The 22,034-nt window shown below is 44.1% G+C and overlaps 2 protein-coding genes across 6 annotated transcripts in view; both read left to right on the top strand.

The window, feature by feature from the left end:
• LOC118711254 (protocadherin gamma-A8-like) overlaps nucleotides 1-1,564 on the top strand; it is a 187,437-nt gene extending 185,873 nt beyond the window's left edge. The window contains exon 2 of the mRNA XM_036424286.2: nucleotides 8-1,564. Coding sequence (XP_036280179.1) covers nucleotides 8-1,522 — 1,515 coding nt within the window. The 3' untranslated portion in view covers nucleotides 1,523-1,564. The remainder of the gene's footprint in view (nucleotides 1-7) is intronic.
• Nucleotides 1,565-3,580: 2,016 nt separating this feature from the next.
• Nucleotides 3,581-22,034, top strand: part of LOC118711856 (protocadherin gamma-C4) — a 107,063-nt gene continuing 88,609 nt past the window's right edge. Inside the window, exon 1 of one of the 5 annotated variants that reach the window (XM_036425292.2) lies at nucleotides 3,581-6,149. In XM_036425292.2, coding sequence (XP_036281185.1) covers nucleotides 3,750-6,149 — 2,400 coding nt within the window. In that variant the 5' untranslated portion in view covers nucleotides 3,581-3,749. Of the gene's footprint in view, nucleotides 6,150-8,151; nucleotides 10,837-13,199; nucleotides 15,939-17,693; nucleotides 20,638-22,034 lie in introns of those variants that run through there. The other 4 variants (XM_036425283.2, XM_045576581.1, XM_036425296.2 and 1 more) reach the window with 4 other exon arrangements.

Genomic DNA, 22,034 nt, shown 5'->3' with positions numbered 1-22,034 from the left:
ATTTCAGTTAGAAGACATAAATGACAATAGACCGGAAGTGATTGTTACATCTTTGTTTAGCCCAGTCTTGGAAAATACTCTTCCTGGAACAGTAATTGCCTTCTTGAATGTGCATGACCGGGATTCCGGAAAGAATGGTCAAGTTGTTTGTTACATACATGATAATTTACCTTTTCAATTAGAAAAATCAATAGATAATTATTATAGATTAGTGACATGGAAGCATTTGGACCGAGAAAGGACCTCCATGTACAATATCACAGTGATGGCCTCAGATCTAGGAACCCCACCTTTATCTACTGAAACTCATATCTCCCTGCATGTGGCAGACACCAATGACAATCCACCCACTTTTTCTCAAGCCTCCTACTCAGCCTATATCCCGGAGAACAACCCCAGAGGAGCCTCCATCTTCTCTGTGACCGCCCATGACCCTGACAGTGGCAAGAACGCCCAAGTCACTTACTCTCTCACTGAGGACACCTTCATGGGGGCACCTCTTTCTTCTTATGTCTCCATCAACTCTGACACCGGTGTGCTGTATGCGATTTGTTCCTTTGACTATGAGCAGATCCGAGACCTGCAGCTACTGGTGACTGCCAGGGACAGCGGGGACACTCCACTCAGCAGCAATGTTTCACTGAGTCTGTTCATTCTGGACCAGAATGACAACACACCTGAAGTTCTCTACCCCTCGCTCCCCAATGATGGATCCACTGGTGTGGAGTTAGCACCCCGCTCTGCAGAGCCTGGCTACCTGGTGACCAAGGTAGTGGCAGTGGACAGAGATTCTGGCCAGAATGCCTGGCTGTCCTACCGCCTGCTCAAGGCCAGTGAGCCAGGGCTCTTCATGGTGGGGCTGCACACAGGAGAGGTGCGCACTGCGAGGGCCCTGCTGGACAGAGACATGCTGAAGCAGAGCCTGGTGGTGGTGGTCCAGGACCATGGCCAGCCCCCTCTCTCTGCCACTGTCACCCTCACTGTGGCTGTGGCTGACAGTATCCCAGACGTCCTGGCTGGCCTGGATGACATCAAGAACCCTGACAACTCTGAAGACTCAGATCTCACATTGTACCTGGTGGTGGCCGTGGCCATTATCTCCTGTGTCTTCCTTGCTTTTGTGGTTGTTCTGCTGGCGCTCAGACTATGGCGATGGCATAAGTCTCATATACTCCAGGCTTCGGGCAGAGGGTTGGTGGGCTTGCCTGCCTCAAGCTTTCTGGGGATGGAAGGAGTACAGGCATTCCTTCAGACCTATTCCCATGAGGTCTCTCTCACTGCAGACTCAGGGAAGAGTCACCTGATCTTCCCTCAGCCTAACTATGCACATACACTCATAAGCCATGAGAGCTGTGAAAAAAATGGTTCCTTGTTAACACCCATAGATTTTCAAGAAGGTAAGGATGAAGCTGCTTCAGTTCAGGTGAGTTCAGTTTTTGTTTATCAATACATTATTTCTCAGATGCACTATTTTCTTTATAAGTCTATGTGTTTTGAAACATGTATTATGCAGAAAGTTTAAAATATTTTTAAGGTATACCCTAAATATAGAAGTTATTTTAGTGGTGATGCTACAAAATTGAATTCTAGTTATCATAGTTTGATTTATTTGCTTTCCCAAGGATTGGACATGATTGTTTAAATGTGAACTCTCAACCTTTTAAAGCCTTCCATATTTTACTGCAATTATAATTATCACTTACCTTTCATTCACATTAAGTAGTTGCCCAAATACAGAAGTTAAATTTGTTTTCTGTATAAGAATATTAATTCCTAAATTAGGACTGAGAGAAAATTATTGAGACTCCTAAATCCTTGGATTATCTTAGTAGAAATAAAATACATGACAGAATTTTAGCATGTGTTTACAGTTTGAACCTAAAACTAAGCTCTGAAAGATTCCTACTTTTTAAATCTATTTTCTTAACACTGTGTATTCATTCACAACTTTACCCTTCACAACTTTAAGGCTTCTTATATTTCAAAATGTAAACACATTTTAAATGGTTTGACTCTCCCTAATGTTGAGTTTGTGTGTCAATGTTCACCCAGGCTCACACAAATGGAGACATGGAATCTAAAGTCCAAAATAGACATTGCTCCTTTCCCCACACCCCCAAAAAATACAAAACAACAAAATCAAGCCTAAAATAAAATGTCATTTTAAACTGTTGAAAGAGACTTTTGTAAAATACAGAATCCCATGTTTCAGTAGAGTTCTAATGAATTGTTTTCATGGTGCAGCCTTGTGAAATGTGTACTCAAGGTAAGAGAGTTTGAGAATGTTGGCTTAAAGAATAGAAGTTTCATGAACACAAATTCTAAACAAGTTAAACAACTAAAATTGATTCCATCTGGACTATATTTATGGTTTCTGTATTCCTTGTTATAGCATTTTATTTTTTAAAATATATTTTTTATTGATTTCATAGAGGAAGAGAGAGATAGAAACATCATTGATGAGAGAGAATCGTTGATTTGCTGCTTCATGCATGCCCCACATTGGGGATTGAGCCTGCAACCTGGGCATGTGCCCTTGACCAGAATCAAACCTGGGAACCCTTCAGTCTACAGGCTGATGCTGTATCCACTGAGCCAAACCAGCCAGGGCTTGTTATAGCATTTTAATGAAGTTAACTCTGGCTTGTCATCAAGTGTAAGTAGAAAATTCAATAAAATATTTGTTAGTAATAAAAAAGACATTTCCCAAGGATAGTGCAGTGTTCCCTCCTATTTTGCGTATACAGTGGATGGGAGTTAACTTTATATTTTCTGTAGTGTTTGGATGCATAGTTTTTTGAGGGGACAAATATATTATTGATACTTTACAAATTTAAAAAGTATGTGGGAAGTTGCCCTGATAAAAAATAAAATTCTATCTCTTGGTCAAATCATTCACCAATTGTAAAAAAAAATTAATGAAGTAAGATTAATAGAACACATATCTCTATATTCAATAAATGTATTTAAGTAAACTTAGCATGAGCTCAGCTCCTTCCATTTCACAGTCATTACGTCAGTACAACATAGGTGCATAGATAAGGAAGTAATGCATTCTACTGGAATATCCCTTTGTGAGTTTATATTAAAGAATAGATAAACATTTCCCCAGTAACTTTTACATACTCCATGCGGTATGACATAAGCCAAGTAATTCTGAGATATGAAGAAGAAGGTAAACCATGGATTGGCTACATCATAGGGACAGTATTTATGGAATGAATATTTCCTGAGATAGTCATAACAGTAACAAAATATTAATTTTATAAACGGTATTTATATTATCAGAAAGAAGTTTTTGAGGATTAGTACGTGTAGGTTTGTATAAAAACCCAATACGATATGTCTAATAATTTGAAAACAAAAGTACAGATAACTTAAAGGTCTTATACTTTAATATGTAAATATAGTAACAAAAAAGGCTTGTTTAGTCCAGTGCATGCTCATAATTACTGTAGCTGGTTTGCCTGGAGCTGCAGAGGCTGCAGTTTCACAGTGAGGACTCTGGGCGCCGCTGTTGGCCAGAGTGGAGAGCTCTGCGCTGGTGATAGCCTCGCGCAGCCGCAGCTCGCTTTCTCAGCTCACTTGCTAGAGCTAGGCTTTCCACCGCTCCCTCCTCTGGAAGAGAAGAATCCCTGACCCTCACGCAGGAACTAAAGGCTGTTCGGAGCTCTGGACATCCACCACACAGAGATCACTGGTCATCCGGCGTCTTCAGGCCGGTGAGCGCGCTGAGGGGAGCAAGAGGGATGGGGAGCGGCGCTGGGGACAGGGGCTGGGCTGAGCGGCGGCCAGTGCTCTTTCCCTTCCTGCTGTCTTTGTTCTGCCCCGCGGCGCTGTCTGAGCCGCTCAGCTACCGGATTCCCGAGGAAATGCCCGAGGGCTCGGTGGTGGGGAACCTGGCCAAGGACCTGGGACTCAGTGTCCGCGAGTTACCCACTCGGAAACTGCGCGTCAGCTCTGAGAAGCCTTACTTCACTGTGAGCGCAGAGCGCGGGGAGTTACTTGTGAGCAGCAGGCTGGACAGGGAGCAGATATGTGGGAAGAAGCCAATATGTGCTCTGGAATTTGAGGCTGTTGCTGAAAAGCCATTGAACTTTTACCACGTGAATGTGGAGATCGAAGATATTAATGATCACCCTCCCAAATTCATGCAAAATTCCTTTGAGCTGCAAATAAGCGAGTCTACCCTGCCAGGCACTCGATTTATATTAGAAGTAGCAAAAGACGGAGATATTGGCTTAAACTCTCTGCTGAATTACAAACTCTCTCTAAGTCCTAGTTTCTCCTTGACAAACAAGGAGAAGCCAGATGGTAGTAAATACCCAGAACTGATATTGGAGAAACCCTTAGATCGAGAACAACAGAACTATCATCGATTAGTCCTCACTGCCTTGGACGGTGGAGATCCACCCCTAAGCGGCACCATTGAGCTCCAGATCCAGGTCACTGATGCCAATGATAACCCTCCGGTGTTCAGCCAAGAGCTGTACAGGGTAGGCCTCCACGAGAACGTGTTCCCAGGCACCACTGTGCTTAGAGTGAGGGCCACCGACCAGGATGAGGGCGTCAATGCGGAGATCACCTTCTCTTTCACTGAAGCAGGCCAGATCACCCAGTTTGACCTGGATTCTACTACTGGGGAAATTACTACTCGAAGGACGCTAGATTTTGAGGAAGTCAAAGAATATTCCATAGTTTTGGAAGCAAGGGATGGTGGAGGAATGATTGCCCAATGTACTGTGGAGATAGAAGTCCTAGATGTAAATGATAATATCCCAGAAGTAATATTTCAGTCTCTCACAGATCTGATTACGGAAGACACCAGGCTAGGAACCTACATTGCTTTACTGAAAGTCCGTGACAAGGATTCTGGAGACAATGGAGAAATTACTTGTAAATTAGAAGGTGAGGTTCCGTTTAAATTGCTAACTTATTCGAGAAACACATATAAATTAGTGACAGACGGAGTTCTAGACCGAGAGCAAACCCCAGAGTACAATGTCACCATCACAGCCACAGACAGGGGCAAGCCGCCCCTCTCCTCCAGCACCACCATCACCCTGCACATCACAGACGTCAACGACAACGCCCCGGTTTTCCAGCAGTCAGCCTACCTGGTCCACGTGCCAGAAAACAACCCGCCAGGGGCCTCCATAGCGCAGGTCAGCGCCTCGGACCCCGACCTGGGATCCAATGGCCAGGTGTCCTACTCCATCGTGGCCAGCGACCTGGAGCCGCGGGCGCTGTCGTCCTACGTGTCGGTGAGCGCGCACAGCGGGGTGGTGTTCGCGCAGCGCGCCTTCGACCACGAGCAGCTGCGCGCCTTTGAGCTGACGCTGCAGGCGCGCGACCAGGGCTCGCCCCCGCTGGGCGCCAACGTGAGCCTGCGCGTGCTGGTGGGCGACCGCAACGACAACGCGCCCAGGGTGCTGTACCCGGCGCTGGGGCCCGACGGCTCCGCGCTCTTCGACACGGTGCCGCGCGCCGCGCAGCCGGGCTACCTGGTCACCAAGGTGGTGGCGGTGGACGCCGACTCGGGACACAATGCCTGGCTGTCCTACCACGTGCTGCAGGCCAGCGAGCCCGGGCTCTTCAGCCTGGGGCTGCGCACGGGCGAAGTGCGCACCGCCAGGGCTTTGGGCGACAGGGACGCGGCCCGCCAGCGCCTCCTGGTGGCCGTGCGGGACGGGGGACAGCCACCCCTGTCAGCCACTGCCACTCTGCTGCTGGTCTTTGCTGATAGTCTACAAGAGGTGCTGCCAGACCTCAGCGAAAGTCCTGAGCCCTCTGACCCCCAGGCTGAGCTGCAGTTCTATCTGGTGGTGGCCTTGGCCTTGATCTCAGTGCTCTTCCTCCTGGCGGTGATTCTGGCGGTCGCCCTGCGCCTTCGACGCCCCTCTAGCCCCACCACCTGGGGCTGCTTTCAACCTGGTCTCTGTGTCAAGTCTGCACCTGTGGTTCCCCCCATCTACAGTGAAGGCACTTTACCTTATTCCTACAATCTGTGCGTGGCCCAAGCTGGAAAGACAGAGTTTAATTTTCTGAAATGTAATGAGCAGTTGAGTTCAGGACAAGACATCCTTTGTCGTGATCCGTCTGGGGCCTTATTTCCACTTTGTAATTCCACTGAGTCGACTTCCCAGCCGGTGAGTGTCCTTTATGCATAACCTGCTTCTTTTGGTCTACCCAGTTCTCCCTGTTCACAGGGAAACGTACTGTTTCAAATATGAAGGTTGTCTTAGGAAAGTTGTGGCTAGTAAAACAACTGTCATAGTAGGAGCACTTATGTGTCTTTTAGGGATATCTGTCCAGGCTCGGATTTAGGAAGGATTGAGGGTGTGGGTTTACCTACAAATGGAAACATTACAGAAAGCTCTAGGCTCTCTTGTAAAAGCTTGAAATTTTTCCCTAAATTTTTCTTCCTATTACTAATTCAACCTTGCCATACTATAAATGTAAAAGTAGGTAGTCATGCCGAAACCGGTTTGGCTCAGTGGTAGAGCTTAGGTCTGTGGACTGAAAGGTCCCAAGTTCGATTCTGGTCAAGGGCATGTACCTGAGTTGCGGGCACATCCCCAGTAGGGGGTGTGCATGAGGCAGCTGGTCGATGTGATGTTTCTCTCATCGATGTTTCTAGCTCTCTATCTCTCTCCCTTCCTCTGTGTAAAAAAATCAATAAAATATATTTTTAAAAGTAGGTAGTCATTTAAATAAAACTTTAAAGCAAGCAAACAAACAAAACAGTTAAAATTAGATATTTTTCTTAACGGATTTAACTGTTATGATTCTCATACTAATCTGCTATTTTTCTCTATTCCCCTTTTGTTTCAAAAGCACCTAGAAACCTGTGGTTTTGTTTTGTTTCATTTTATTTTTTGTTTTGTTTTTGTTTTTGTTTTTTGGTAGATGGACCCATTGTAACTCTATGCAATGTACTTGTGTGTGTGTGTGCGTGTGTGTGTGTGTGTGTGTGTGTGCGCGCAATAATCTTTTGACTTAGTAGTAGGTCTACTATGCTCATCAGAAGATAAAAGTATGTTCTTCCTACTTACTTTTCAGAATAAATATGTATTGAAGCTCATTCTATAGGCTCTTCCATTGAAGAAAAGATCATGTTTTTAACTTTTTTTTTGCAACCTTAAACTAATAAAGCTAGGTATCTCCTAGTTATTCTACTGTCTCTAAGAAAAATGCAGAGTTAAATTCTTAAAATGTAAGACAAAATTGCTTACCTGATATGTAAACAAGTATATACTCAAGATGAGAACACATTGTTTCAGCCTTTTGGTAGATTTTCCTTACCAATTTTACAAGCATTTTAAAAGCATTGAGGAGACATTTGTTTGTGTTGGCATTTTTGATAATTATGTGTGTTTCTTACTTTGTGTGGTTCTTTTGACCAAAATACTCATGAAAGTAAAAGTAATTTTAGAATATTTGTCTACTTTAAGAATTTAATTGTTTGCTTTAAATGCTCTCTCATTGGTGAAAAATGGGATGGACATTTACTTTTTATTGTAAATTCATTTGTACCTTTCAAGCATTTACAAATAGAAAAAGTACAAATAATTTAAATAAAGAAGCAAATTAGTATGACCTCTGATAAAACTTGAAAGTAGAACTTAAACTGTTAACATTTTACAATATAAATTTGAAACATTACCAATGTGTAATTTAACATAGCATTTTAAAAAAAGAAAAGTAAGAAGCAAATTCCTAGAAAAATCTTACTATAATGATTAATTAGTTTAAACAAAATAAAACAACTTTGGAGTCAATCATTTTAATAGATCTATTTTAGTTTGAGTGAATTAGTTGTCAGTGACAACTGGAGCTTCTACTTATTTGATAATAGATATTGAAGACATTTGCAATAAACCCTAAAGAATAGTAAATAAAATTGAATAATTTATTTTTAAAAAAGTAAATGTCTTCCAGAAATGGGAGTAATTTAATGTAATGCTCACCCATAAATCTGATCATTTTATAATACTTTGTAAGACTTAACCCCTACTTCATTTCACTTTTCCTGGCAATTACTTTTAAAATATAAATTCAGGGACAAATTAAATAAATGCAAAGCAAATTATAAGAAGCAAGAAGTATTTTCCCCCTCTGTAATCTAGCAAACCATATTGCAATTTTAAGTGGGTGCAGTAACTGTTTAGGGCTCTAAGCGCCGCTGTTCACCTATCTTGGAAGTAAATGTAACCAAAAGCCATCCGGATACTCTGGGCTCTCACCTCACTAAGACCTGCAAATCCCACAAATCAACCGCAGGGCTGCAGCGAAACTCCTTCCTACATTTGGGACAATCTGGCTTTCCGAGGGGATGATCTCCGAGCCTGCAGCATAAAGGTGAACTTATGCCCAATGAAGATTCCGAGTGGATTCCACAGCGGAAGAACAATGGCCGCTCAGAAGAATTACGGAGGACACAGGGAACTCATCCTGCTGTGCGCGCTCCTAAGTGCGCTGTGGGAGGTCGGGAGGGGACAGATACGCTACTCGGTGCCAGAAGAGAGCGACAAAGGCTCCTTCGTGGGTAACATCTCCAAGGACCTGGGGCTGGAGTCTCAAGAGCTGGCGAAACACGGAGTCCGCATCGTCTCCAGAGGTAGGACACAGCTTTTTGCTCTAAACCCGAGAAGCGGCAGCTTGGTCACGGCGGGCAGGATAGACAGGGAGGAGCTCTGCGCTCAGAGCGCGCGGTGTCTTGTAAATATCAACATCCTCGTTGAGGAGAGAGGGAAAATTTTTGGGATAGAAATAGAAATTACTGATATCAATGATAATAATCCGAAATTCCAGAGCGAAAATCTGGAAGTAAAAATTAATGAAGTCGCTGTGCCTGGCACGCGTTATCCACTCCCAGAGGCTATTGACCCGGATGTGGGCTTGAATTCCCTGCAGAGCTACCAGCTCAGCCCCAATCACCATTTCTCCCTGGATGTCAAAACTGGAGAAGGCGGAACTTTAAACCCGGGGCTGGTGCTGGAGCGCGCCTTGGACAGAGAGGAAGAGGCTGCTCACCACCTGGTCCTCATCGCGTCTGATGGAGGCGAGCCTCCTCGCTCCAGCTCAGTGCACATCCTAGTGACAGTGTTGGATGTGAATGACAATGCCCCGGTGTTTGCTCAACCAATTTACCGAGTGACAGTCCCAGAGAACGTGCCCCCTGGCACCCAGCTGCTTACTGTAAGAGCTAGCGACCCGGATGAGGGAACCAATGGGGAAGTGGCATATAAATTCTGGAAAATTAGTGAAAAACAATCTCCATTATTTCAGCTCAATGAGAAAACCGGGGAACTATCAACAGCAAAGAGTCTAGACTATGAAGAAAGTGCATTTTATGAAATGGAAATACAAGCTGAGGATGTGGGGGCTTTCATGGGGACAACCAAAGTGCTCATTTCAGTAGAAGACATAAATGACAATAGACCGGAAGTGATTGTTACATCTTTGTTTAGCCCAGTCTTGGAAAATACTCTTCCTGGAACGGCAATTGCCTTCTTGAATGTGCATGACCGGGATTCCGGAAAGAATGGTCAAGTTGTTTGTTACATACATGATAATTTACCTTTTCAATTAGAAAAATCAATAGATAATTATTATAGATTAGTGACATGGAAGCATTTGGACCGAGAAAGGACCTCCATGTACAATATCACAGTGATGGCCTCAGATCTAGGAACCCCACCTTTATCTACTGAAACTCATATCTCCCTGCATGTGGCAGACACCAATGACAATCCACCCACTTTTTCTCAAGCCTCCTACTCAGCCTATATCCCGGAGAACAACCCCAGAGGAGCCTCCATCTTCTCTGTGACCGCCCATGACCCTGACAGTGGCAAGAACGCCCAAGTCACTTACTCTCTCACTGAGGACACCATCATGGGGTCACCTCTTTCTTCTTATGTCTCCATCAACTCTGACACCGGTGTGCTGTATGCGATTTGTTCCTTTGACTATGAGCAGATCCGAGACCTGCAGCTACTGGTGACTGCCAGGGACAGCGGGGACACTCCACTCAGCAGCAATGTTTCACTGAGTCTGTTCATTCTGGACCAGAATGACAACACACCTGAAGTTCTCTACCCCTCGCTCCCCAATGATGGATCCACTGGTGTGGAGTTAGCACCCCGCTCTGCAGAGCCTGGCTACCTGGTGACCAAGGTAGTGGCAGTGGACAGAGATTCTGGCCAGAATGCCTGGCTGTCCTACCGCCTGCTCAAGGCCAGTGAGCCAGGGCTCTTCATGGTGGGACTGCACACGGGAGAGGTGCGCACTGCAAGGGCCCTGCTGGACAGAGACATGCTGAAGCAGAGCCTGGTGGTGGTGGTCCAGGACCATGGCCAGCCCCCTCTCTCTGCCACTGTCACCCTCACTGTGGCTGTGGCTGACAGTATCCCAGACGTCCTGGCTGGCCTGGATGACATCAAGAACCCTGACAACTCTGAAGACTCAGATCTCACGTTGTACCTGGTGGTGGCCGTGGCCATTATCTCCTGTGTCTTCCTTGCTTTTGTGGTTGTTCTGCTGGCGCTCAGACTATGGCGATGGCATAAGTCTCATATACTCCAGGCTTCGGGCAGAGGGTTGGTGGGCTTGCCTGCCTCAAGCTTTCTGGGGATGGAAGGAGTACAGGCATTCCTTCAGACCTATTCCCATGAGGTCTCCCTCACTGCAGATTCAGGGAAGAGTCACCTGATCTTCCCTCAGCCCAACTATGCACATACACTCATAAGCCATGAGAGCTGTGAAAAAAATGGTTCCTTGTTAACACCCATAGATTTTCAAGAAGGTAAGGATGAAGCTGCTTCAGTTCAGGTGAGTTTAGTTTTTGTTTATCGATACATTATTTCTCAGATGCACTATTTTCTTTATAAGTCTATGTGTTTTGAAACATGTATTATGCAGAAAGTTTAAAATATTTTTAAGGTATACCCTAAATATGGGAGTTATTTTAGTGGCGATACTACAAAAGTGAGCTCTAGTTATCATAATTTGTTTCATTTGCTTTCCCAAGGATTGGACATGATTGTTTAAATGTGAACTCTCAACCCTTTAAAGCCTTCCATATTTTACTGCAATTATAATTATCACTTACCTTTCATTCACTTAAGAAGTAGTTGCCCAAACACAGAAATTAAATTTGTTTTTTATATAAGAATATTAATTCCTAAATTAGGACGGAGAGAAAATTATTGAGACTCCTGAAACTCATATCTCCCTGCATATGGCAGACACCAATGACAATCCACCCACTTTTTCTCAAGCTGGTGACCAAGGTGGTGGCAGTGGACAAAGACTCGGGCCAGAATGCCTGAGTAACCAAAGCCATCCGGATACTCTGGGCTCTCACCTCACTAAGACCTGCAAATCCCACAAATCAACCGCAGGATTATCTTAGTAGAAATAAAATACATGACAGAATTTTAGCATGTGTTTACAGTTTGAACCTAAAACTAAGCTCTGAAAGACTCCTTCTTTTTAAATCTATTTTCTTAACCCTGTGTCTGCATTAGTACCCTTCAAAACTTTGAAGGACATGTGCCCTAAAATAGACATTGCTCCTCTCCCCCCCCCAAAAAAAATACAAAACAACCAAATCAAGCCTAAAATAAAATGTCATTTTAAACTGTTGAAAGAGACTTTTGCAAACTACAGGATCCCATGTTTCAGTAGAGTTCTAATGAATTGTTTTCATGGTGCAGTCATGTGAAATGTGTACTCATGGTAAGAGAGTTTGAGAATGTTAGTTTAAAGAATAGAAGTTTCATGGACACAAATTCTAAACAAGTTAACTAAAATTGATTCCATCTGGACTATGTTTATGGCTTCTGTATTCCTTGTTATAGCATTTTATTTTTAAAAATAAATTTTTTATTGATTTCATAGAGGAAGGAAGAGGGAGAAAGAGATAGAAACATCATTGATGAAAGAGAATCATTGATCGGCTGCCTTCTGCATGCCTCACACTGGGGATTGAGCCCGCAACCTGGACGTGTACCCTTGACCAATATGGAACCTGAGACTCTTCAGTCTACAGGCTGATGCTCTATCCACTAAGCCAAACCAGCCAGGGCTTGTTATAGCATTTTAATGAAGCTAACCCTTGGTTTGTCATCAAATGTAAGTAGAAAATACAACAAAATATTTGTTAGTAATAAAAAAGACATTTCCCAAGGATAGTGCAGTGTTTCCTCCTATTTTGCATATACAGTGGATGGGAGTTAACTTTATATTTTCTGTGGTGTTTGAATGCATAGGTTTTTGAGGGGACAATATATTATTGATACTTTGAAATTTTAAAAGGTATGTGGAAAGTTGTCCTGATAACAAAGAAAAATTTCCCCTTGGTCAAAACGTTCACTAATTATAAAAATATATATATATATTAATGAAGTAAAATAAATAGAACAGCCAGGACTGGTTTGGCTCAATGGATAGAGTGTCGGCTTGGGGACTGAAGTGTCCCGGGTTCGATTCCAGTCAAGGGCATGTAACTTGGTTGCAGGCATACCCCCAGTAGGGGGTGTGCAAGAGGCAGCTGATCGATGACTCTCTCTCATCGATGTTTCTAACTCTCTATCTCTCTCCCTTCCTCTCTGTACAAAATCAATAAAATAAATATTAAAAAAATAGGAAAAATTAATCTATGCTTTAAAAAATAAATAAATAAATAAATAAATAAATAGAACAAATGTTTCTATATTCAGTAAATGTATTTAAGTAAACTTAGCATGAGCTCAGCTCCTCCATTTCAAAGTCATTACTTCAGTACAACATAGGTACACAAATAAAGAAGTAATGCAGTCTAATGGAATGTCCCTTTGTGAGTTTATATTAAAAAAGAGATAAACATTTCCCCAGTAAATTTTACATACTCCATGGGGTATGACATAAGCCAAATAATTCTGAGATATGAAGAAGAAGGTAAATCATGGATTTGCTACACCATAGGAACAATGTTTATGGAATGAATACTTCCTGAGATAGTCATAAGAGTAATAAAATATTAATTTTATAAACAGTATTTATATTATCAGAAGGAAGAGGTGTTTGAGGATTAATAAGTGTAGGTTTGTATAAAAACCCAATGCGATATGTCTAATAATTTGAAAGCAAGAGTAAAGATACCTTAAAGAAGGTCTTATAATTTAATATATAAATATAGTAACAACAAAAAAGGCTTGTTTAGTCCAATGCACGCTTATAATTACTGTATCAGGTTTCCCTGGAGCTGCAGAGGCTGCAGTTTCACAGTGAGGACTCTGGGCGCCGCTGTTGGCCAGAGTGGAGAGCTCTGCTCTGGTGATCGCCTCGCGCAGCCGCAGCTCGCTTTCCTCGGCTCACTCGCCAGAGCTAGCCTTTCCACCGCTCCCTCCTCTGGAAGAGCAGAATCCCTGACCCTCACGCAGGAACTAAAGGCTGTTCGGAGCTCTGGACTTCCACCACACAGAGATCACTGGTCATCCGGCGTCTTCAGGCCGGTGAGCGCGCTGAGGGGAGCAAGAGGGATGGGGAGCGGCGCTGGGGACAGGGGCTGGGCTGAGCGGCGGCCAGTGCTCTTTCCCTTCCTGCTGTCTTTGTTCTGCCCCGCGGCGCTGTCTGAGCCGCTCAGCTACCGGATTCCCGAGGAAATGCCCCAGGGCTCGGTGGTGGGGAACCTGGCCAAGGACCTGGGACTCAGTGTCCGCGAGTTACCCACTCGGAAACTGCGCGTCAGCTCTGAGAAGCCTTACTTCACTGTGAGCGCAGAGCGCGGGGAGTTACTTGTGAGCAGCAGGCTGGACAGGGAGCAGATATGTGGGAAGAAGCCAGTATGTGCTCTGGAATTTGAGGCTGTTGCTGAAAAGCCATTGAACTTTTACCACGTGAACGTGGAGATCGAGGATATTAATGATCACCCTCCCAAATTCATGCAAAATTCCTTTGAGCTGCAAATAAGTGAGTCCACACCGCCAGGCACTCGATTCATATTAGACTTAGCAGAAGATGAAGATACTGGCCTAAACTCTCTGCTGAATTACAAACTCTCTCTAAGTCCTAGTTTCTCCTTGACAAACAAGGAGAAGCCAGATGGTAGTAAATACCCAGAACTGATATTGGAGAAACCTTTAGATCGAGAACAACAGAACTATCATCGATTAGTCCTCACTGCCTTGGACGGTGGAGATCCACCCCTAAGCGGCACCATTGAGCTCCAGATCCAGGTCACTGATGCCAATGATAACGCCCCTGTGTTCCAGCAGGACGTGTACAGAGTCAGGCTTTCCGAAAACGTGCCACCGGGCACCACTGTGCTGCAGGTGTCAGCCACCGACCTGGATGAGGGTCTAAACTCAGAAATAACCTATTCTTTGTCCAGGATGGGGCAAGTGTTCCATCTGAATTCAAAGAGCGGGGAAATCACCACTTTACGGACACTGGATTACGAAGAAATCAAGGAATATTCTCTGGTAGTGGAAGGAAGGGATGGTGGAGGACTGGCTGCACAATGTACAGTTGAAATTAACATTCAAGATGAAAATGACAACAGTCCAGAAATTACATTCCATTCTCTGGTGGAAAGGATTCTGGAAAACGCAGTGCCAGGAACTCTAATTGCTTTCATCAAAATACAGGACCGTGATTCTGGGGAGAATGGGGAGGTTAATTGTCGATTAGAAGGTAAAGTCCCCTTTCAGATAATCTCTTCATCCAAAAGTTCATATAAACTGGTGACAGAGGGGAGCCTGGACCGAGAACGGACCCCGGAGTACAATGTCACCATCACAGCCACAGACAGGGGCAAGCCGCCCCTCTCCTCCAGCACCAACATCACCCTGCACATCACAGACGTCAATGACAACGCCCCGGTTTTCCAGCAGTCAGCCTACCTGGTCCACGTGCCAGAAAACAACCCGCCAGGTGTCTCCATAGCGCAGGTCAGCGCCTCGGACCCCGACCTGGGACCCAATGGCCAGGTGTCCTACTCCATCGTGGCCAGCGACCTGGAGCCGCGGGCGCTGTCGTCCTACGTGTCCGTGAGCGCGCACAGCGGGGTGGTGTTCGCGCAGCGCGCCTTCGACCACGAGCAGCTGCGCGCCTTTGAGCTGACGCTGCAGGCGCGCGACCAGGGCTCGCCCCCGCTGGGCGCCAACGTGAGCCTGCGCGTGCTGGTGGGCGACCGCAACGACAACGCGCCCAGGGTGCTGTACCCGGCGCTGGGGCCCGACGGCTCCGCGCTCTTCGACACGGTGCCGCGCGCCGCGCAGCCGGGCTACCTGGTCACCAAGGTGGTGGCGGTGGACGCCGACTCGGGACACAATGCCTGGCTGTCCTACCACGTGCTGCAGGCCAGCGAGCCCGGGCTCTTCAGCCTGGGGCTGCGCACGGGCGAGGTGCGCACCGCCAGAGCTTTGGGCGACAGGGACGCGGCCCGCCAGCGCCTCCTGGTGGCCGTGCGGGACGGGGGACAGCCACCCCTATCAGCCACTGCCACTCTGCTGCTGGTCTTTGCTGACAGCCTACAAGAGGCGCTGCCAGACCTCAGCGAAAGTCCTGAGCCCTCTGACCCCCAGGCTGAGCTGCAGTTCTATCTGGTGGTGGCCTTGGCCTTGATCTCAGTGCTCTTCCTCCTCGCGGTGATTCTGGCGGTCGCCCTGCGCCTCCGACGCCCCTCTAGCCCCACCACCTGGGGCTGCTTTCAACCTGGTCTCTGTGTCAAGTCTGCACCTGTGGTTCCCCCCATCTACAGTGAAGGCACTTTACCTTATTCCTACAATCTGTGCGTGGCCCAAGCTGGAAAGACAGAGTTTAATTTTCTGAAATGTAATGAGCAGTTGAGTTTAGGACAAGACATACTTTGTGGTGATTCGTCTGGGGCCTTATTTCCACTTTGTGATTCCATTAAGTCGACTTCCCATCCTGAGACACTAACATCGGTGAGTTCCATTTAAGTGTCTACTTCTTTTCATCATTTTTCCCAGGTCGGGGTCGCAGGTGCTAACCTGCACCAATTTTCTACATTTGTATGAAAATACATTACACTTCCAAGTCTAGTGAGTTGTTTTGGGGATATTATGCCTGTCAGAAAGCTGAACTTCCGTTCCCCAAGGGGAGTGTTGAATTGGGAGTAGTTATGTACCATAAAATAGAGTTATCTTACCAAGTTTGAATTTTCAAAGTGATGAGAGTGTGTTCTTTTTTTCACAGCAACATTATTGTACTAATTTCTTACCTTTTTTCAAAGGTATTTAAATTTAACCATTAATTGTCTCATTTCTCATTTAACATGTTAAATATTTTATTAGAAGTAAACATTAAAGTAGGCAATCATTTAATTAATCTTAGAGCAAAGAAACTACCAGGTATTTTTCTTCACTGATTTCACTGGCACTGTTTCTCTCCCTTTTTTATGTTTATTCTTCATGCCTAATTCCATATATCTACCTACTCATAAACCTTTGAATCCCTTAAAGTTGTAAGAAAAAAATAACCTGTGTTGTGTGTGAGAGAGGACTCAATTAACTCAAAAAAAAAAAAAAAGATCCAAATCATTTTCTAAGTTCCTTCAGGTTTTCTTGTCTGCAAAATCTTCCTCTACCTTTTACTGTGTAGTTATCAGGAGAGACTTGATAAAAGAAAAGGAAATGTGACTGCCTCTAACACTTATTCTCATCTCTGACCTCTATTTAAAAAAAAAACAAAAACAAAAACAAAAACAAAAAACAAAGGGGGAGCACACTAGATTTGTGTCATTATTTGAGGCCTAAACATTAGTAATTAGAAATTCTGTCATCATCATTGTATCTGTAGGAGGAAAAACAAATGATAATGTTTCCATTTTAAAGACACAAACTTCTGCGGTTTGGCTCAGTGGTAGAGCATCGGTCTGCGGACTGAAAGGTCCCAGGTTCGATTCCGGTCAAGGGCACGCACATTGGTTGCAGGCACATCCCCGGTAGGGGGTGTGCAAAAGGCAGCTGGTCAACGTTTCTCTCTCATCGACGTTTCTAGCTCTCTCTCCCTTCCTCTCTGTAAAAAATAAATATATTTTTAAAATAAATAAATAAAGACACAAACTTCTAATTCCATGCATATATAAAGTTGCCATTAAATAACCACCAGTCTTTTGTTGGTTTCCTTTAGGAACTGCTTCAGTAAATGGTGTCTTTACAAACTGCTGAAAGAAATTTATTATAAAGGCATTTGCTTTTTCCTTTCTAGTGGTAACAACTTGTCTATATCTTGTATTCTTTTTTTCCGAGTTATCACATAAGTTTCAGTGACTCTTAGAATAAGAAGTTTAAGACTACTTTAAAATTGCATGATTTCTTCATGGAAGGATTGAAATGAAAAACCTGCTTTTCAGTGTATGTTCATTGAATCTTCCAAATGCATTATGTATTCACATAGAAACCAAAACATTTAAAAATAGCATAAATTTTACTATCACAAATATGTAAAATTTAAAAACCAAAGCTTTTTAAATTTAGTAATATTAGGTGAGAAAGTTTACATATATTGCTTAATTTAAACTATTACTTTGGAAATAAAATTTTAAGGAAACCTTACTCAATGAATTTTACTCTAAAAGTAATTAACCTTATAACATAATTTCAAAGTGAAAAAAATCCATCCATATATATTCATTCAATATAAATTATGTAAGGTACATATATGTCTAAAATTTAAAATAGAGAGAAAGCCAAACTGTACCCAAAATTAAAGTTAATTTGATATTAAGAAAACTGGTGATTTAATAATACACTTAATAGAAATTTCATTCCACTTCATTCCACCAAGACATCCACAAAAATGATTGCTTTTGAAATGTGAACGTAAGAAATAGAGAAATCTAAAATCATAACTAGAAGAGAGTGGTGTTTTTCCTCAATCATCTGTGATAAAAGTGCTGTATTGCATATCTGTGCGTGTAGTAACTGCTTAGGACTCTGAGCGCCGCTGTTCACCAACTCAAGGAAAAACTCAATCAGCGCTCCATCCGGATATTAGAATCTGCCAGCTACACAAAGCCCCCGCAGACTCCACTTACCAACCCCGGGAGGCAACAAAACCCAGCCTCCTCACTTGGGGCACTCCGGGTTTCTCCTGAGGAAAAGGACGACCATAATTTGCAGGAGGAGAAAAGAACCTAAGGAGTCAGCGTGGGCAAAAAGCAGTCGGAAGGGGGAAATATCCGGACCCGAAGCAACAATGGCGGCTCCGATGAATAGCCGGCATTGCAGAGGATTGGTCCTGCTCTGGCTTTTCCTGGGAAGGCTGTGGGAGATCCGGGCCAGCCAGATCCGCTACTCCGTGCCTGAAGAGACGGTAAAAGGCTATGTTGTGGGCAACATCTCCAAAGATCTGGGGCTGGAGCCCCAGGAGCTGGCGGAGCGCGGAGTCCGCATCGTCTCCAGAGGTAGGACGCAGCTTTTTGCTCTCAACCCGCGCAGCGGCAGCTTGGTCACGGCGGGCAGGATAGACCGGGAGGCGCTCTGCGCCCAGAGCCCACGGTGTCTGTTTAACTTTAAAGTTCTGGTTGAAGACAGAGTGCAACTTTATGGGATAGAAATAGAAGTCACTGATATGAACGACAATGCCCCAAAATTCCAGGCAGAAAATCTGGAAATAAATATTAACGAAATTGCTGCGCCTGGCACTCGTTATCCACTCCCAGAGGCTGTTGACCCGGATGTGGGTTTGAATTCCCTGCAGAGTTACCAGCTCAGCCCCAATCACCATTTCTCTCTGGACGTGCAAACTGGAGAAGACGGGACTTTAAACCCAGGGCTGGTGCTGGAGCGGGCCTTGGACAGAGAGGAAGAGGCTGCTCACCATCTGGTCCTCATCGCGTCTGATGGAGGCGAGCCTCCTCGCTCCAGCTCAGTGCACATCCTAGTGACAGTGTTGGATATGAATGATAATGCTCCGGTGTTTGCCCAACCAATTTACCGAGTGACAGTCCCAGAGAACGTGCCCCCTGGCACCCAGCTGCTTACTGTAAGAGCTAGTGATCCCGATGAGGGAATCAATGGAAAAGTGGCATATAAATTCTGGAAAATTAGTGAAAAACAATCTCTGGTATTTCAGCTCAGCGAGAAAACTGGGGAACTATCGACAGCAAAGAATCTAGATTATGAAGAATGTGCATCTTATGAAATGGGAATACAAGCTGAAGACAGTGGAGGGTTGAAGGCATGGACAAAAGTGCTCATTTCTGTGGAAGATGTAAATGACAATAGACCGGAAGTGATCGTTACATCTCTGTTCAGTCCAGTTAGGGAAGATGCTCCTCAAGGAACAGTCATCGTTCTTTTCAATGCTCATGACCAAGACTCTGGGAAGAATGGTCAAGTTGTTTGTTCCATCCAGGAGACCCAACCTTTTCGATTAGAAAAGTCAATAGAAGATTACTATAGAGTGTTGACATCCCAAATTCTTGACAGAGAAAAAATCTCTGAATATAATATCACAGTGACTGCGACAGACAAAGGAACACCACCCCTGTCCACGGAAATTCACATCACTCTGCATGTGGCTGACATCAATGATAATCCACCCTCCTTCTCTCAAACCTCCTACTCAGCCTATCTCCTGGAGAACAACCTTAGAGGAACCTCCATCTTCTCTGTGACAGCCCATGACCCTGACAGCAATGAGAATGCCCGAATTATTTATTCCTTGGAGGAAGACACCATCCAAGGGGTGCCTCTCTCCTCCTATGTCTCCATCAACGCAGATACTGGTGTGATTTATGCGCTTTGTTCCTTCGACTATGAGCAGTTTCGAGACCTCCAAATGCAGGTTAGGGCAAATGATAGTGGGAACCCACCCCTCAGCAACAGCGTGTCACTGAACTTGTTCGTGCTGGACCAGAATGACAATGTGCCAGAGATCCTGTACCCCGCCATCCCCACTGATGGTTCCACTGGTGTGGAATTGGCACCCCGCTCTGCAGAGCCCGGATACCTGGTGACCAAGGTGGTGGCGGTGGACAGAGACTCAGGCCAGAATGCCTGGCTGTCCTACCGCCTGCTCAAGGCCAGTGAGCCAGGGCTCTTCGTGATTGGGCTGCACACAGGTGAAGTGCAGACCGCGAGGGCCCTGCTGGACAGAGATTTGCTCAAGCAGAGCCTGGTGGTGGCAGTTCAGGACCATGGCCAGCCCCCTCTCTCTGCCACTGTCACACTCACTGTGGCTGTGGCTGATAGCATCCCAGATGTGTTGACTGACTTGAGTAGTCTTGAGATCCATTCGACCCCGGAGGCCTCAGACCTCACTCTGTACCTGGTGGTGGCAGTGGCTGCGGTCTCCTGTGTCTTCCTTGCCTTTGTTATCATCCTGCTGGCACTCAGGCTGAGGCGCTGGCACACATCACGTCTGCTCCAGGCTTCAGGAGATGGATTGGCCGGCATGCAGGCTTCTCACTTTGTGGGCATGGATGGGGTCCAGGCTTTCCTGCAGACCTATTCCCGTGAGGTGTCCCTCACTGCTGATTCTAGGAGGAGTCACCTGATCTTCCCTCAGCCCAACTATGCAGATACACTCATCAGCCAAGAGAGCTGTGAGAAAAAGGATCCTTTGTGTCTTTCAGATGATTCAAAATTTCCTATAGAAGACACTCCTTTGGTTCCAGTGAGTTCCATTTTTTCTTTCTTTCTATTATAATTGCTTTTCTTTCCAAGTGTTTGTACTTAAGGTAAGATATGTTGTTGATAACATATTTTTCACCATTTAAATTTTTGTTCTAATATCTATAGAATGCATTTATTGGTTGCATCACTGATATAATTTGCATTTTCTCATAATAATTAATTGGGTCAATGAAACCTTTCTTTTGGGACTGCTTTCATGATCTGGGGTTAACATGAGGTTTTTTTTGTTGTTTTTTTTTTATGAGGTTGCTTTATTAGTTATCCTGGTTCACTACTAATTTTAAGGCTGGTTTTTCATTCCTGAAACTTATTGTTATATCCAATGGCTACATTGTGGAATTCTTATATAAAAAAATTACTATAGTCAATACTATCTTGTAAGGGTAAATTAATGAGAAGGCAACTGCATTCTCTCAGAGAAACAACTGAAGGCTCAGGTTTACTGCTTCTGCTTTTCTATTTCTATGACAGGACAACATTTTTTAGGTGACTTTTTCAGTCTAATGTGTGTAGAGATTGTTTGCATTTAAACTCTTATTTCCTATACGTACTTTATGCTTGATCAAGAGGGGTTTCTGAGACTGAACACTCTGAGAGGTGAAAGCAAGGGAAATAAAAAAGTACCCTTTGATTATATTATTTATGGCTGAGTTCTTCAACTTTTGAGGCTAGAAATAAATCTGGTTATGGGAAATTATTTAGAAAAATATTTTCAGGAACTGCTAAGAAGGTTCAAACAATACTTTACTGCTTTAGCTATCAAGAAAAGAATAATGTGTTGTTTAATTTGATTTTACACATACTCTCAGTTCCAATAATAAATGACACTCTAGGAGGCTTTGCGGTAGACTCAAAATGCTATTCTACACATGCTGGATACAAAGGCTTATATGTCTGGGAATCTATTATGACATGCAGACATTATAATCATTTCAAATATTCTCTATTCCTAAGGTAGTAGGAAAAAAGTAAACCATCACCTATAGTCATATTTTTAACCATGCAGTAAGGAAATCTTTTGGTTAAAGCTTCTGTCCTGGGGAGTAATCTTTATTACTTAGTATTTACCAATATTAAAATATATATTAATTTGAAAAATGCTATTGATGAAGGTTTCTATGTCACGGTAGGTAACTAGTATTCTTTAGGGAAAAAGTCACTGCCTTTAAAGAACACAAGTATCACTGGAGGAATGACTGGGCAGAGTGTGGAAAATGTTAAATTATAGTTTTCTTAAACTAGGTAGGACTTTTGCACGGGTAACAATATGATTAAAGATTTTTAAAAATCTTTTTAAAAAGGTAAAAGTATTATCACTTCAATGTCTCATCTTAAGAGAAGTTAATTAAAATATCTTGGATTTGGGAATCTTGCATG

Source organism: Pipistrellus kuhlii, unplaced genomic scaffold, assembly GCF_014108245.1.
Source record: "Pipistrellus kuhlii isolate mPipKuh1 unplaced genomic scaffold, mPipKuh1.p scaffold_m20_p_8, whole genome shotgun sequence".
In the NCBI taxonomy this organism is placed as follows: Eukaryota; Metazoa; Chordata; class Mammalia; order Chiroptera; family Vespertilionidae; genus Pipistrellus; species Pipistrellus kuhlii.
The sequence above is the reverse complement of the archived record's forward strand: the minus strand, read 5'-3'. Positions and strand labels throughout refer to the sequence as shown.